The sequence below is a fragment of the Monodon monoceros genome, unplaced genomic scaffold (genome assembly GCF_005190385.1).
Source record: "Monodon monoceros isolate NGI ecotype Baffin Bay Population unplaced genomic scaffold, NGI_Narwhal_1 Super_Scaffold_18, whole genome shotgun sequence".
Classification (NCBI taxonomy): Eukaryota; Metazoa; Chordata; class Mammalia; order Artiodactyla; family Monodontidae; genus Monodon; species Monodon monoceros.
In genome coordinates this window covers 166,715,523-166,730,701 of record NW_021703774.1, presented here as the reverse complement: position 1 = coordinate 166,730,701, position 15,179 = coordinate 166,715,523, and the positions used below count along the sequence as shown (strand labels likewise).

General features: G+C 51.9%; 1 protein-coding gene across 1 annotated transcript in view; it reads right to left on the bottom strand.

Annotated features, from left to right (window-relative positions):
- The window catches only part of ALDH4A1 (aldehyde dehydrogenase 4 family member A1), a 32,690-nt gene extending 23,271 nt beyond the window's left edge, over nt 1-9,419 (bottom strand). Inside the window, exon 1 of the mRNA XM_029228458.1 lies at nt 9,226-9,419. Coding sequence (XP_029084291.1) covers nt 9,226-9,290 — 65 coding nt within the window. The 5' untranslated portion in view covers nt 9,291-9,419. The remainder of the gene's footprint in view (nt 1-9,225) is intronic.
- Nucleotides 9,420-15,179: the final 5,760 nt, after the last annotated feature.

The window sequence follows — 15,179 nt, the reverse complement described above, 5'->3', positions numbered from 1 at the left end:
GACACAGGGAGAGCTACTGTTGGGGTATGGGCTCTGATTCCTGGGTACTGAGCTCCAAGAACTCCTTGTTCTGCAGACGCCATTCAATCTTAACCTGTATGACCTCCCTGACTAGTGCCCACCAGCGGCCTCCACCCCTAATGTGTCTGGAGGTCCCAGGGTGGGAGGACAGGTGGGTAAGAGTCAGTCATTCCACTCACGGACGTAGAGAACAAACTTGTGGTTGCCAAGGGGGAGGGGGTTGAGGGAGGGATGTAGTGGGAGGTTGGGATTAGATGTGAGCTACCGTATGGATATACGGATAAACAATAGCAAGGTCCTACTGTAGAGCACAGGGAACTATATTCAATATCCTGTGATAAACCATAATGGAAAAGAGTATTTAAGAAAAGAAAGTATATATATGTATAACTGAATCACTTTGCTGTACAGCAGAAATTAACACAACACTGTAAGTCAGCAATACTTCAATTAAAAAATTTTTTTGTTAATGAAGAATTATTGTTCACAAGTGGTCCCAAATAAGCCACACAGTATTCTATTGTCTTAATACTGGTGAAAATGGTATATAAACAAAATAACATATACTTAAATGAAAAGAGTTGTAAATACAGCCTTAAAATTTTTCAAAAACAAAACAAAAGGGTCAGTCATTCCAGAGCTGGAGGAACCCCAGTGGTGCGACTTCCCCTCCAGGCCTCAGTTTCCCCATCTGTAAATGAGGACAACAGTGAGGACAAAGCCCGCCTAGGGCACAGGGGGCACATCAGATTAGATAACACCATCGTGGCATCCCAAGGGCCTCGCCAGTGGCACGGTGATAGAAATCAGGTAATTTTGATCCTATAAGTAAAAAGACTAGATCAAGATCAAGAGAAACCTGGATTTGAATCCAGAAAAACCCAGATCTATCTCCCCCTGGTGTCAACACCCCACGGGCAGCACCCGTGGGTGGACGAGTCGGATAACTGGTCGCTGAGGTAGGGAGGACACACACCTGGGGGACCATAGGACCTCCAGAGATGAAGGTGTTGGAAAGAACCTGTCATAGGATTTGGGTTATAGAGGGGTAATTTGGGGAGGGTTAAGGAAGCTGGGGCTGGCTCTGGATCAGGAAGCTCGGCAATTCTACGGTGGGGTGAAAGAGTAGCAGTTCCTCACTTGGCGACGGGGGGGATGCCTGGTACTTTGGGGGTGGCATGGTGACCTCTGTGCTTAGACAAAACTATAGAGGGCCTGTTCTGTCCACTTCATCATGGCCTCCGGTGACCTTGTCTGAGGCTGGGTTTCTGCGAGGTTGTTTATGCCCAAGAGATCCAAACACAATGGCTACGAGTACTGGGCACTTTTTTTTCTTTCTCACTGAGACTGGGTCTGGGGGCTCAAAGACCCAGCCTGGGAGGCCAGGAGGAAGGACACAAAACCAGGGGCCGTGAGGGCGGGTCCTTCATTGATTCTACAAGACGGGCACCTGCTCCGTCTCTGGAGACAACAGCGGTGACCAAGACAGCAAGGCCTGTGGTTGCATGCAGCTGACCTCCAGTGGGGGACGCGGGTAAGAAAGGAACACAGTGGTGACCAAGGGGAGAGGAAAATGAGGAACGGGAAGGGCAGGGCTGCTTCAGCTGGGGTGGTCAGGGAGGGCCTCTCGGAGACGACCTCCGCCAGAGACCTGAAGAAGGTCTGAAAAGAGCTGGAAAGAGCGTTCCAGACAGAGGGACAAGCAAGGGGAAAGGCCCAGAGCAGGGAGCATGAGTCAGGAAGAGCAGAAAGGGGCCTGTGCAGCGGAAGGGGAGGGAACAGACAGTGGGGGGGCGGGGCAGGGCCGGGTGCCCAGGAGGGCAAAGTGAGCCTTGGGGCTTTCTCCTGCCCCTCCCTCCAGGTCCACCCCAGCCCTACACACCACACCCAAGGAAGCCAGCAAGCCTCAGGCCCCACCCTTCCCCAAACAGAGGAAGAAATGTGAGGCTCCTTCACCCTCTGTGGAGCTGTGTGACCTTCAGCTGGATTCCTCGGTATAACACGGAGACACCCAACTCCTGGGGTTATTCTGGAGATCTGAAGAAATAATAATGCAAAGCTACACGTGTGCCCAAAACCTGAAAATCCACACGGCCCCCTTCCACTTACTGCGTGCGGTGGGGAAGAATGCAGAGGCCAGAAAATGGCAGCGGCCACAGGTCTCAACAGCCCGGCAGGAAAGGGGAGGGTGGCGTCTACCCCTCCACCCCCCACCACCTGGAAGGTTCCAGATGCCTCTCTCTGGGCCTCAGTAGCAGCGCACCACCACAAAGCAGTGAATCAGATATCACCTGGTCCTCTTCAAGCCAGGAGAGAGCCGCTGCGTGCTGGGCTGGGAGCCAGAAGCGGGGCCACCCAAAGCCCTCTCTTGACCCCAAGTCCTGGAGGGTGTGAAAAGCAAAGGCTCTGGAAGCAGACAGAGCCCGGACGGACCCCCACACCTGCTCGAGACCTCAGCACATTATTACAAACTCCGCAGGCCTCTGTTTCCTCACCTGAAGAATGGGTGACACCACGTTCCGCACAGGGTCACTGTAAGGATGACAAGCCTTGCCTCTCCTCACCCTTCCTGCTCTTAGGTTTTCCTAAGAAACTGTAAAGGTCTTCCAGAATGTTTACTCCACCAGGCCAGGCTTTCAAAGGCAAAATGGTTCCCAGACACCCCCGAGGATCAGGGGCTGGCCTGGGGGCTCAGCAAACACTGCTGGAATAAACGTAGCCCCATGTCCCACCAGGGCAGAAGTTCAAAAGGTAGCAGCTACCAGCCCTCCTCTCCCTGTTCCCTCCCAAGCAACGTCAGAACCAGAAATCCTACAGGTCTCCCCCGACCTTCCCCAGGGCAGAGGTCCACTGTGACCTCAGGATCACATGCCCCCGTGGCTTTCTCTCTGCCTGGAAAGTCTCCAGGCCCCGGCCCCACTGTCCATCAGTCCGAACGTAGCTTAGGGAAAGAGACTAGTTCAAAGATCAGCCTGAGTCAACTAGAGCCAAAAATAATCCAAGGATGCCTGACAAACTTTCTTTTTTTTTTTTTTGGCTCATGTGCCCTTTGGGATGACATGAGCACCCTTCCACTGGCTCACGGAAAGGCAGCGTGAACCACTCGCAGGACTTGGGGCCTCTACAAGGATCTGCGAGGCCCTCCTAGGCAGGACTGTATTCCCATTCAGTCAGTCAGTCAGCACATATCTATCCCTCATGGCATCTGAGCAGAGATAGCTCAGGTGAGGTCAAATGGCTCACCCAGACCATGTGTTCATCGCACCTGGCAGGTGCTGGGCTCTGGGACACAGAGGTGAATCCAACCCAACCTTCTTAGGGCAGCTCTCAGCCCTCCCGCTTCAGGAAAGAAGCACGAGGCAGAGTCTGAATTTGACTCAGTTTCCCCTAACAACCCGGGGTGCCCCTTCTGCTCACCTGGGGACTTCACGGCCTGGGCCTGAGACCCCAGCTGCCCCTCCCTACCCTCGGCAGGTACCAGGATCTGAGCTAAAAAGGCTGCAACACCAAAACATAGGCTGCACCACCAAAACATAGCCTGCAACCGGTGAACTTTAGAGCCTGCAAGCTCTGAAATTTACAAAGGGGAAAACTGAGGGGGCTGCTGCGAGGGGCTGAGCTGCCAGGGCTTGAGCTCCCAGGCCACCCCTCGGCCTCCACCCTGGTCCAAGGCACCATCAGCTTTTGCCTGGACAACTACAACAGTCATTCCGGCTCCACTGACTCCAAGCTCCTCTCAAAACTGCTGGAATAAACTTAGTCCTGCGTCCCACCCAGGGCAGAAGGTCAAAAGGTAGCAGCTACTGGTTTTCATAGTCTTAACATGAAAACATGATCAACACAGAGAGACAGAGGGTAAGTGCTCAGCTCGTAACTTAGTGGCTTCCCATTTTCTTCTACAATAAAGAATCAGAATCCTGGGACTTCCCTGGTGGTCCCGTGGTTAGGACCCCGCACTTCCACTGCAGGGGGCACAGGATCAATCCCTGGTCGGGGAACTAAGATCCCGCATGCCACGTGGCGCGGCCAAAAAAACAAAAGAATCAGAATCCTTACTGAGGCCTCCAGACTCATTTCCCATCACCCCCCATCCCCTTCCACCTCATCTGCTGCAATCCTGCCACCCTGGTCTCCCCACTCCACCCCACCCCCATCTCCCTCTGCAGCGGATACCAGCCTGCCCTGCCTGGATGGGACCCCTATCAGATCATCTCACAGGTGACAACCCTCATTACAGAGCTCTGATTGTCTGTGCTCCCACACTGCCCAGACCACAGTAAGCATATGAGAAATACCTTTAAAACAATTAACACACAAGTGGACACCAGGCCCCCGGGACGGACGGGACTCCCAGGCAATGTTCTTTTGCTGGATGCAGGTCCCCAGCGGCTGGGGTCAGGGCAGCCAAGGCCAAGGAGAGGACTAGAAAGGAAATTGCCTTTGCTTCATTGAGCTTCCAGGCTGTTATCTGGGACCTGATAAGACCAATCCTCCTTATCACTGAGATAAGGGACCAGTGATGGAGGTGAGCTGAGAGAAAGTACAGAGCCCAGGGCAGGGCCAGAAGGGAGGGGCCTGAAGCCCAGGATGAGCTGCCCTGGAAAACTTCAAAGAACTTTTCTGAAGCATTTACGGCATGCCTCTGGCATAGTGCTAAGTGATGACCGCATTGAATCCACCCTACAAATATATTACCCTGCAAACTCTTATTACCTCTATTGTACAGGGAGGAAGCTGAGGTTCAGAGATTAAGGGCTCATGGTCACAGCTGGTGGAGTGATGGTGCAGGATCTGAAGCCAGGTTCCCTCACTTAGGAGACACGCTTTGGCAGAAGCATGGGGAGCATCTCAGACACCTTTGGCCAGCTGATGGGACAGGTTCATCCTCCTAACCGCCCAGCTGGCACCTCCTCTCTTCCCAACGGAGCAAAGAGGCCACCCTGAGGTGGGGAGGGAAGCTCAGGGCTTTCACTGCATAACAATGCCTGCTAGTGGGGGAGGGGATCAAAATAATGCTTGATGCAACACATTACTTTTCTACGTGCTGGCCACTCTTCAAAGTGGTTTTCGCATATGAATTCGTTTACTCTCTAAGACAATTCCACTATTATCTTTCTTTTTCACGTGGGAACAAGAGGCAGCACAGAGAGGTCGAGCAACCTGCCCAGGGCCACACAGCTGCTAAGAGGTAGAGCCAGGATCCACCCCGGGCTGTCCTGTGGGCCATTCCAACAGCAACTGTCCAGCACCTGCTGTGTGCCGAACCAGGTGCTGGGCACCGGAAGCCAAGTTCCCCAGGGTCCGTGTGCTGGTGCCGACTGCTGCCTGAGTGGGGATTTTGACACCTTTAGAAGCAAGTATTATGATCATTGTAGGTTCTACTTATTCTTTTACTCAACTTATTCACAGAGCGCACACTGAGTCCCAGGCCCCCACCAAGCCACTTGTCACATCATCTCTAACCCTTGTGCTACATGCCTGTTAATAGGATTATTCCCATTTTACAGACAGGGCACTGAAGGGCCAAAGGACAGCTGCCTTGGCAAGGCCACAAAGTGCTGGGTGAGCATGAGTTCACCAGGGGAGGACATTCCAGGCAAGAGGCACTGCCCTGGCCACCGCTTGGAGGAGTGAAAGGGCAGAGTACGTCCAGGGAATGGTGGGAGGTACCAGGCCCCCGCCCTGCACAGCTTCTGCCCATCCCAGGGGAGGGCAGGCTGGGACAAGCACTGGGGGATTTTGAAATGGGGAAAATTAGACAGGCTGGTGGGCTGAGAGGGGTCCAAAGTTACCAGGATTTCTGCAGGGGAATTCCAGCCCGCAAGCCCCCTGACACTGGGGGGGTGCTGAACTGGAGTCACCTCTGGACCCCGGCACCCAGCGAGGTCTGATACAAGAGTATGTAAGGGACAAAAATTAACATTTATTGTAAGCTTCCTATGAGCCCGGGTTAGTTCTTTTTTTTTTGCAGTACGCGGGCCTCTCACTGTTGTGGCCTCTCCCGTTGTGGAGCACAGCCTCTGGAAGCGCAGGCTCAGCGGCCATGGCTCGTGGGCCCAGCCGCTCCGCGGCACGTGGGATCTTCCCGGACCGGGGCACGAACCCATGTCCCCTGCATCGGCAGGCGGACTCTCAACCACTGCGCCACCAGGGAAGCCCCCCGGGGTTAGTTCTTTTATTTATTAAATTTATATATAAATGTGCATCTTGGCTCTTTCCAAAGAGAATTTGCAGAGGACACCCATGACAAAGTTAACGAAATAGAGAAAAGGGCAGGCAGGTCAGGGCCAAAGGAGACAAAAGGCAATCAATTGGGAGGTCTGGTGTTTACCAGCTTAAGGCCTTGGACAAGTTTTCCTTAACTTCCACAGGCCTCAGCTGTTTAATCCGTGAAGTGGGGATAGTAACACCCACATCATAGGCTGCTGAGGAGCTAAGTAGCATCATCCACGTAAAAGGTAAATGGTAGCCCGTAGTGACCATCCCTGGGCCATCCGTAAAGGCCAGGTGTTTGTCATGATTGTCTCCCAGACTGGTTGTGATAAGTCTCTGTTGGCAAGTAAGGAATCACGTGATCGTTCTTTCATTCACCAAATGTTTGCTGAGGGTTACCAGGTGGCAGTCACAGTTCTAGGCCCTGGGGACATATAATAAGGTAGAGAAGTCTCAAGTGAAAAAGCAAGCTACAAAAATGGATTTGCAGGGGAGCCCATTTTTATGTTGTTTTTCTAAAGCGTATATATTCCTGGAATATTAAAAGGCTAGTAATCAAAGTGACAGCAGTGGTTACGTCTGTGTGGTGAGCTGCCGGGCGATTTTTTGTAACCCTTTTTTGCTTTATCTGTACTTTGTACAACGGGCACCTACTAATTCAATAAAAAGAAAATGTACAATCAAGAGTATGTTTAAAAATTGGTTGAGATTCCTGGCACTCCAGGCAGAAAGGGAAACACTACAGAACATCACCCATCCCAGTTCCCCAAGAGATGGTTTTTCTCAGCTTCATGTACAGGACACTGAGAGATATCACTAAAAATGTCCTAAAGCTGTTTCTCCATACATGCAGACACGGCATGCCACAGGACTGTTCTAAACATCTGTCGACTAAATGAACAAGTGACCAAACACCACACCTGTTCTTCTAGAACCATGGCTCTCAACTAGGAGTGATTTTGCCCCCCAGGTGACATCTGGCAATGTCTGGAGACATTATTTTCTTGTCACGACTTGGGGATGCTCTGGCATCTGGTGGGTGGAGGCCAGGGATGCTGCTAAACATCCTGCAATGCATAGGACAGCTCCCACAGCAAAGGATTATCAGACTCAAACGTTAATACTGCCGAGGTTGGAAACCCGGTCTGGGGCAGCGGGCCAGCTGCTGTATCTGAAGAAGTAACCTGAACTGGCAGATCCGGTTGCAAAACGCTTTCTCTGATTGCAAAATGCTTTTTCTCCACTCAGGAGGCTTTGTAATTAAGAGCATGAGTCTGGAGTCAGACTGACTGCGATTTTAGTCTCACATTTGTCTTAACAGGCAGACAAGTTTCCCATCTGTAAAATGGTAATAATACAGGGCTTATCTGCACAATCAGGCCTATGGTACTTGATTGCTTGATAACTATTGCTGTTATGAGCTTTTTTTTTTTTTCAGAATAGGGATTTCTTTCTACCAGATATTAGAGGGGGTTTGTTTTTGGTTTTGTTTTTTAATGTTTAAGGCTTTCTTTCCCATTACACTGAAAATTCTTGGAAGGCTCCCATCCACGTGTAAATCCCCTGGGTACCCCCCCCCCCCCCGCCGTAGCGTTTAGCAAAGCACGTGCACACGGTAGGTACTCAGTAAACAGGTGAATCTATGTGGCTTCCATCTAGGGTCTGAGAGGGATGGTCTCAGAGTGCAGGGAGAGGCCTGCAAATGGGACCACGCTGAGGGTGTAGTGAGCATGGCCCCCATCCTCAGTTTGGAAAAAGAGCCCTTCCTGTCCATGTCCTCTTCCCTGTCCCACTCCCCCATAGAGAATACACAGCGGCGCTGGGACTCATCCGTGCCCAGGGCACCCCTGCACCATCCCTTAGGACACTGATTAACTCAGAAAGGGCATAGCTCATCAGGCGAGACGTAACTGGTGAGTCCTAGAGGTCAGGCAAACACTGGGGGCAGGGGCTGCCCAGCTCTGAAAGGGAGATGGACAGAAACACGGGTCCATAGGGGTGCAGCCTCACCAGACTGTGAGCCCCTCTGGGGCAGGATCTGTGTGCTACCTACCTTCTCCACCAAGCCCAGAGGCAGAAAGGGGCTCTGAGAACATTTGTCGCTGAGTGGGCAAGGGTCCAGGAACCCAACTCCACAGTGCGGGGGTTTGCAAATCTGGGTTTGCAGGGCAGCTCCGCTCTGAAACTGCACCTTGGTTTCTTCATCTGTAATTTGGAATAACAGCTACCCCCAGGAGAAGTTTAAACAAGAGTGATAATGATGGTCATGATTAATAGTAACTGGGCACTGCCTATGTGCCAGGCACTGTTCAATGCACTTTACATGTAGCAACTTATTTATTAATCATCACAATAAGGCACATACCCCAAGTGCGTGGCACAGGTTTGGCACGTTCTACGCACTCCACAAGTATTATGATTCCACCTATCAGAAGAAAGGGGTCCTTTTCTCTGCCCAACACAACTTTTAAAAAGGGGAAGGAGAAAAGAGAGAAATAGAAATGCCGGTAGACAGAAGAGAGGGAAGACCCAGGGAGGGTCCTGAATGTGAGACCGAGGGTGGGGAGGTGAGAAGCGGGGTGTGCTAAAAAATAGAGGTGCCCTGGGAGGAAGGCACTGCACTCCGGCTGTGGGCAAATTTCGAAGATCCAGCATCAGAAGAAGGAGAAGTGATTAAGCGGCTACTTTCTAAGCGTGGGAGCCAACAGGGCACCGAGGCACCCCCACCCCGCAGCAGGATTCGGGAAGGGGGTCCCCCTAGCTGAAGGAAGAACTTTGGGAGACGAGGGTATAGCAATGGGAGGAAGGCCTGCGTGGGGGTCGGGCGGCATCAGAGGAAGTGACCCCCGGCGGAGGGGAGCCCCTAGGAAACCCGGCGAGGGTCTGGCAGGGAGGGAGTCCGGCTCGGGGGCGAGGGAGCGCCCAACGACTCCCGGGACCCCGGGGCAGCAGGCGCCGCGAGGGGCCTCCCCAGGCCTGGTACTCACTCACCCGGCAGCCCTCCACGGGCGAGCCAGCAGGGCGCGGCGGAGCGCGGGCGGCGACAGCAGCAGCATCTTGAGCTTTCGGCACTGCTGTTTGCTGGACCGTTCGCCCCCGGAGTGGCTCTACTGCGCTGCCCCGCCCTGAGCGCACCACCTCGGCTGGCGGGGGGAACATGTCACCCCATCCGTCCTCCAAGCCAGGCTCAACCGAAACGCCTCTGTATTTACCTTCTGCCAATAAAATAATTCCCTTTTTAGGGCATGATAAAGGACGTTATGTGACATAGGGCAAAATTGCCCGAAAGAGAAGCCTTGAAATGTACACACTTCCCCCTCCTCTCTTTATGGTATGACCCAGTCGCCCTCCAAAGGGAGCCGAGGGCAAAAGGGAGTGAGCTCCATCGACCAATCAGAATGATACATGGAAGCTCCTGGACCAATCAGAGGGGCGGTCATGTAGCAGTCTCCTTAGGCCGGGATAGAGGGGCTGAAGCAGCCAATAAGAGAGCGGGAATGGGGCACGTGTGAGGCGGCGCGGAAGGACAGCGGGTCTGCCAGTCAGGGACAGCTAGAGTCCCAGCCCTACCACTCTCGCTGTCCTTGGCCAGTGGCTGCTAGACTATTCGACCGTGCAGGGCTGCATAGCGGCCAGCCCCCTACCTCAACTCGGGGGCTGCAGCCCCTGGAATGAGCCTGCTGCCCCTGGCTCTAGCCTCCTGGTTGGGACTCAGCCGCCCTCCACCTCCCGGCCTGGCGCGGGGCCACCCAGCTTCCTGAGGCCTAGCGCTTAGATAAATCAGCCTGCTTCTTTGCAGATTACGATCGATAAAAGATAAAACCGGAGCCAGTCTATGCTCAGGCTTTCCTTCAAAGCCTATGGAGGCGGAACCAGTTGCTCCTTTGCTTTATTTTTGCGCCCCGCACCAAAATTTGAATTTTCGGGGAAGTTTTCTGCCTGATGAACACGTGAACGTTATTTAAAACTCGGTTTCTGAAGTCTTCCAGAGGATGTAATCTTAGGGACCCATTCGATTCCTAAAGTACTGTTACAGCGTTTCTAACGCTCGCTTCTAATATATCTGTTTATATTTCCTCTAGCAGCGTGTACCGAGAACTTGCTTAGGAGTCAGAGTTCAGTTGCTGATCATGGTTTCTCCCTATGACAAGGGCGAAATACGTAATTCTTCCTGGGCTTCAGTTTCCAAGTCTGTAAAGTGGGGATAATAATACCCACCTTAGAACGCCCTCATTATTTCACGCTACTCCTTTCTCCAGGAGGGCACACTCTTTAAGGCACTTTGGAGAATTTAAACAGAATGGGGAGTGGGAAAGGAAACTACAGTCGTCTCTCGGTCTTGGTGGGGCCTTGGTTCCAGGAGCCCCTGCAGATACCAAATCCACGATGCTCAAGTCTCTTACATAAGATGGCACAGTACGGTCAGCCTTCCCTATCCAAGGATGAGAAACTTGCAGGTTCGGAGAGCCATTTGTACGTTAAGCACAAGTCTTAGAGATGGTAAAAAGTTAATTGGAATTGGCAGTGGCTGTTTTTCTTCATCCTTGAAGAAAACCCTAGTCACGGGCCCAGTTCACACAGGTCAATGTCTCCCTGAATTCAGCCATGAACAGAAAGAAACTAGAATATTGGACAGTGTCAAATCCAGAGCCTAGGAGGTAGCCTTTCAAGGGCACTGTGAGGAGGTTTATGAAATGGGGTTGATTGATTAACAGGACCTCAACTCCAAACCAGGCTATGCCAGTTATTCAGTCTGTGATCTCTCTGGCTCTCTTCCCCTTCTGTAAAATATGTATAATGATTTCTGCTTTAACTACTTCCGAAGATTTTATTGTGAGATGCAAATATAACAGGTGATGTGAAACTTCCCTATTTGATCACTAGTCAGCTAATTACTTTAGTGGTTATGTGGCCCACCATCCTCTTGCCCCTCCCCATCACCTCTTTATCCTTAATTTTTTTTATCCTTAATTTAAAAAAAAAAGGCACCATCAATTCTAAGACATTTCACTTTATTTAAAAGAAGCCAATATACAGGATATAAAGGGCATGATATTTACAACAGTACAGTAAACAGGTTGGTTTCCGGTAGGATCAGTAGTCTTTCCATGAATATAAACCCCCCCTTCCCCTTGACGCTAGACCCAGCTGGCAGACAAACAGCAACAGTGGGGTAGGATGGGACTTCAGGATAGAAAGTCTCCCTGGATGGGGCTAAAAATCAGGTAGATGCTAAAATGTCCACGAAGGGGTCTGTGGGTGGGTTTGCCTTTGCCTCATCTCTTTGAGGGCTTGGCAGAGGGAATGGTGAGGGATTTAGCCTGAGACTAACAAGCAGCCCACCCCGAGCCTGGAAATCTTCCACTCATGGAAAATTCCCTTCCAGAGAGAATCTGCCTTTGCCGACACCCACCTGGCTGCTTCCAGACTCCCCACTCTAGGAGAGTGCCCTCTAGAACCAGAGCTTAGTGTCTCAAGGTGGAGGACCCAGGAAGCTCCCAGCACCCTAGTTCCTCATCCAGGTCCCTGGAAGAGCACAGCAAGGACTACATCCCAGGCCTTGGCCTGGGGTTGGCACAGCCAGGGCTGGGCTGTAGGCATCTCATGGCGTTTGCACTCCTGCTCCAGCTGCCTGACAACCTTGGACCCACTGAGGCCCGGGCCCCAAGGAAGCTGTGGGCTCCGTGAACCAACAGCCCATTGCCACCCACACCCTACTGCTTCTCAGCTCTCTCCAAATACAGCTGACTTGGCAATGGATCTTGGCAGACCAGAGTTGGAGCAACTAATCGGAGCCCACCTTCTGAAGCAGAGCTTGTCCCCTACCTAGTGCCCCCCTTCCCTCCCACCACCCACCTCCGTTCTGAATTCCCCACTGCCCACCCACTCCCACAAGCGCCCAGCCCCCTGGACTTCCAAGGACCAAGGAGCTGGGGGATCAAGGGACAAGGAAATGAGGTGAGGGGTGACCTACACTCTGCTGAAGCCGCCCGTGGGTGTGGATGAGTAGGTGGTGATGATGTGGAGACAGGTGAGGGGTACTGATTATATTAAATCCAGCAGCAACATGCATCTTGTCCACAGAAAAATGCTGGGCTACCATAACTGCCTACCCTAGATTTAAAAAAAACTTTCATAAAAATAGATGAGTCTCTTCCTTTATAAATAGATTACATTTAGCTTAAGTTACACCTTATATGATCCCCTGCCCCACACCCTCTCCCCCATCCCAAGCCAAAGTGGTCTGATTCTCCACAGGTCATATGAGCTACATCCACAGAGCTAAATCCATGATGGACAGGCCCATCAGACACCTCTAGACATACTGCCACAAGAAAACAAAATGTGTTTACTTGCCAATCATTTTTTTTCCCTGTTCAGAGTCTCAGAGAAGTGTGTGTGTGTGTGTGCGTGTGTGTGCTCCACAACCAGGGAGCCCAAAGGAAGCTACTCTCCCTGTCCCTCCCCAATCCTCTCTTTTTATAAAACCCCCCAAAATAGGAGAGTGAGAGAGGGCAGCACAGGAGAGCCCATCTGAGACCAATTCTAAAATACCAATGTCAATATGACACTGGGCTGAGAAATAGAAAACCAAAATTACGTATTTACATCTTTACAAAGGATGGACCAGTTCATCCCAACTGGACCTGGTGCTGCCCCAGCGAGCGTTGGGGTCTTTCTCGGCAAGCTGTGGGCCCATGGCAAGGGTACAAGCGGGGCCCACTGGCAACTAACTCAAAAAAGAACTTGGTGGGGAGGGAGGCAGCCAGGCCAAAACCAGGATCGCACCCTGAAGGCAGGTCACTAACACTCTTGTTGTCCCCCCATCCACCAGCCCCAAGTCCTTGCTCCCCAGCGAGAACAGCTATTGAAAACCAGCAAGATGGATCTTTCTGGCCAGCATCTGACTCTGGCTCCTGCCATTTCCATACTCCCCAGATAAATTCAGAGTACGCTAGTCCCCAAAGACAAATATCCTATGTATCCAAGGGGGAAAGCAAAAATAATACCATTGGACAGCAATCACCATGGTAACCTTAGTTACCCCCCAATACTTACATTGTTGCCTAACTGTCTTAACTCTAAAGATAGGTCTGTCACCCTCCCACCACCTTGAGGAAAAATCCGGGGCAGGCCTCCACTCTGCCTACCTGTCCATGGAATTCAATGCCTCCCTCACCCTGGGCAGAGGAGGCCTGAGAGGCAGCCAGTTTCCCAGCCTCCCAGAAACGGAAAATCTTTTCAGCAGCTGAGGTCCAAGCCCAACTGGCTCTGATAACCTTTGGTTAAACTAAAACTAAAACAACAATAACAATAATGACAATAATAATCTGATATGTTTGAACCCTGTAACCTTGAGAACAAGTGTCAGTGAGGAGGAGGGGAAGGGGTGATCTCTCCTCCGAAACCTCGTCCCTCCACGTACCCGACAAGGGACTATTTGGCTAATAAGAGATTCTGGGAATGGAAGACTTTCAGCCAGACTTTCACAGGGAAAGAGCAGGAGGTTCCTCCACAACAACAACAACAAAAAAGGAAAAAACTCACAATAAAGGCCACCAAGTTCTGATAAATAAAATTACACACAATCACTAACAATCTCCTCTCTCTCCATAGATATATATTTATATAATATGAATATTATGTACAATGATTTTAAGACTGAAAAACAGGTGGGGGAAAACGGAAGAGAGAGGAGGTCCTTACAGATCACTGGTACCCTGGGAGAGAAAAGACAGGGGGCCTGATCTACACAAGGCCAGATTTCCCCCTCTGCCTGCAGACACAAGCAGTGGGTAGCAAGGAGCTCAGGTCCTTGGGCACATTTTGCTCCTCTGACCTCCAGGGGGAGCTCCTGGGCCAACAAAAACAAAAATCAGCAATCACACCCACAGTAGTGGGTCCAAAAAGAAATTTAAAAAACGAGCAAAGCTGGCTCTGCTGGCTCCAAGCTGAGATCTGGGGGTGGCCGCCACACAGTGCCCTTTGACTCAGGCCCTCTCAAGTCTGGGGAGATATGGCTCAGCTGAACTCCCCAACTGGTCAATCAGTGAATTATGGAAAAAGGTGAGCTTATGTCCATGAGCAGAACAAGGACGGCTCTCACTCGAGCTCCTCCTCTCACCACCTCCTCTCTGCCAGCAGGCCCCGCTAGCTCCCTCCCCTTCCCTTCCCAATGCCTGCCAGTGGCCAAAGAGTGGGCCACTGCGGCACCGTGGAGAAGCAAGATGGCGGCGGACGGTACCGACCCAGCTCCGAGGTGGAGGGGGTAGATACCAGGCCTGGCCCCCTCCAGACTTTCTCACAGAGAAATTACAGATCGATAGCCCCTTACTGTTGGCTGGGAAAAACATCAAGTCATCAGGGCAATAAAAGACCCGCTCCCCAACCCCAACCCACAGAGGTCCCAAGAAAGCAAGCAGTCAGGTGGCCGAGGGCCTTACGGGGCCCAGGCCTCGCTAACGACCTTGACCAAACTCCCTCCCAAGTCAGTGCTCACCCCCAGAGGTTGCGAGAGAGGTCGCCCTAGCTTCCTCCCTCCCAGCTCCAGGGGAAAACCAGGGATCTAGGAGAGGGCCTACCTTCCACAATGGTATAAGGCAAGCTGCTTTTTTTGTTTTGTTTTGTTTTTTGCATAGTAGTTTAAACACAGTGAGGTTCCGCCTTCCCCCACAGTGCCTTGTCCCTCTGCTTTGCCACTCGATCCAGAAAGAAAAGAAAAATTTGTCTTCCCTCCCTCCTTCCATCTTTTCTCTCTTTCAGCTCCGAGGCCTGGAGAGCTCGCAAAGGCCAACAGCTCCTTCCTGGGGGGAGGTGGGCCATCCCAAGTCCAACTCCAGCAGAGGAGGGAGGGCAGAGCTTATGGCCAATCAGAGGAGCAGGTGGGAGGGTAGAAAACGGCATTGTACCACTCCAGGGGCCCCCCCCCCCCGCCCTCACCTTAG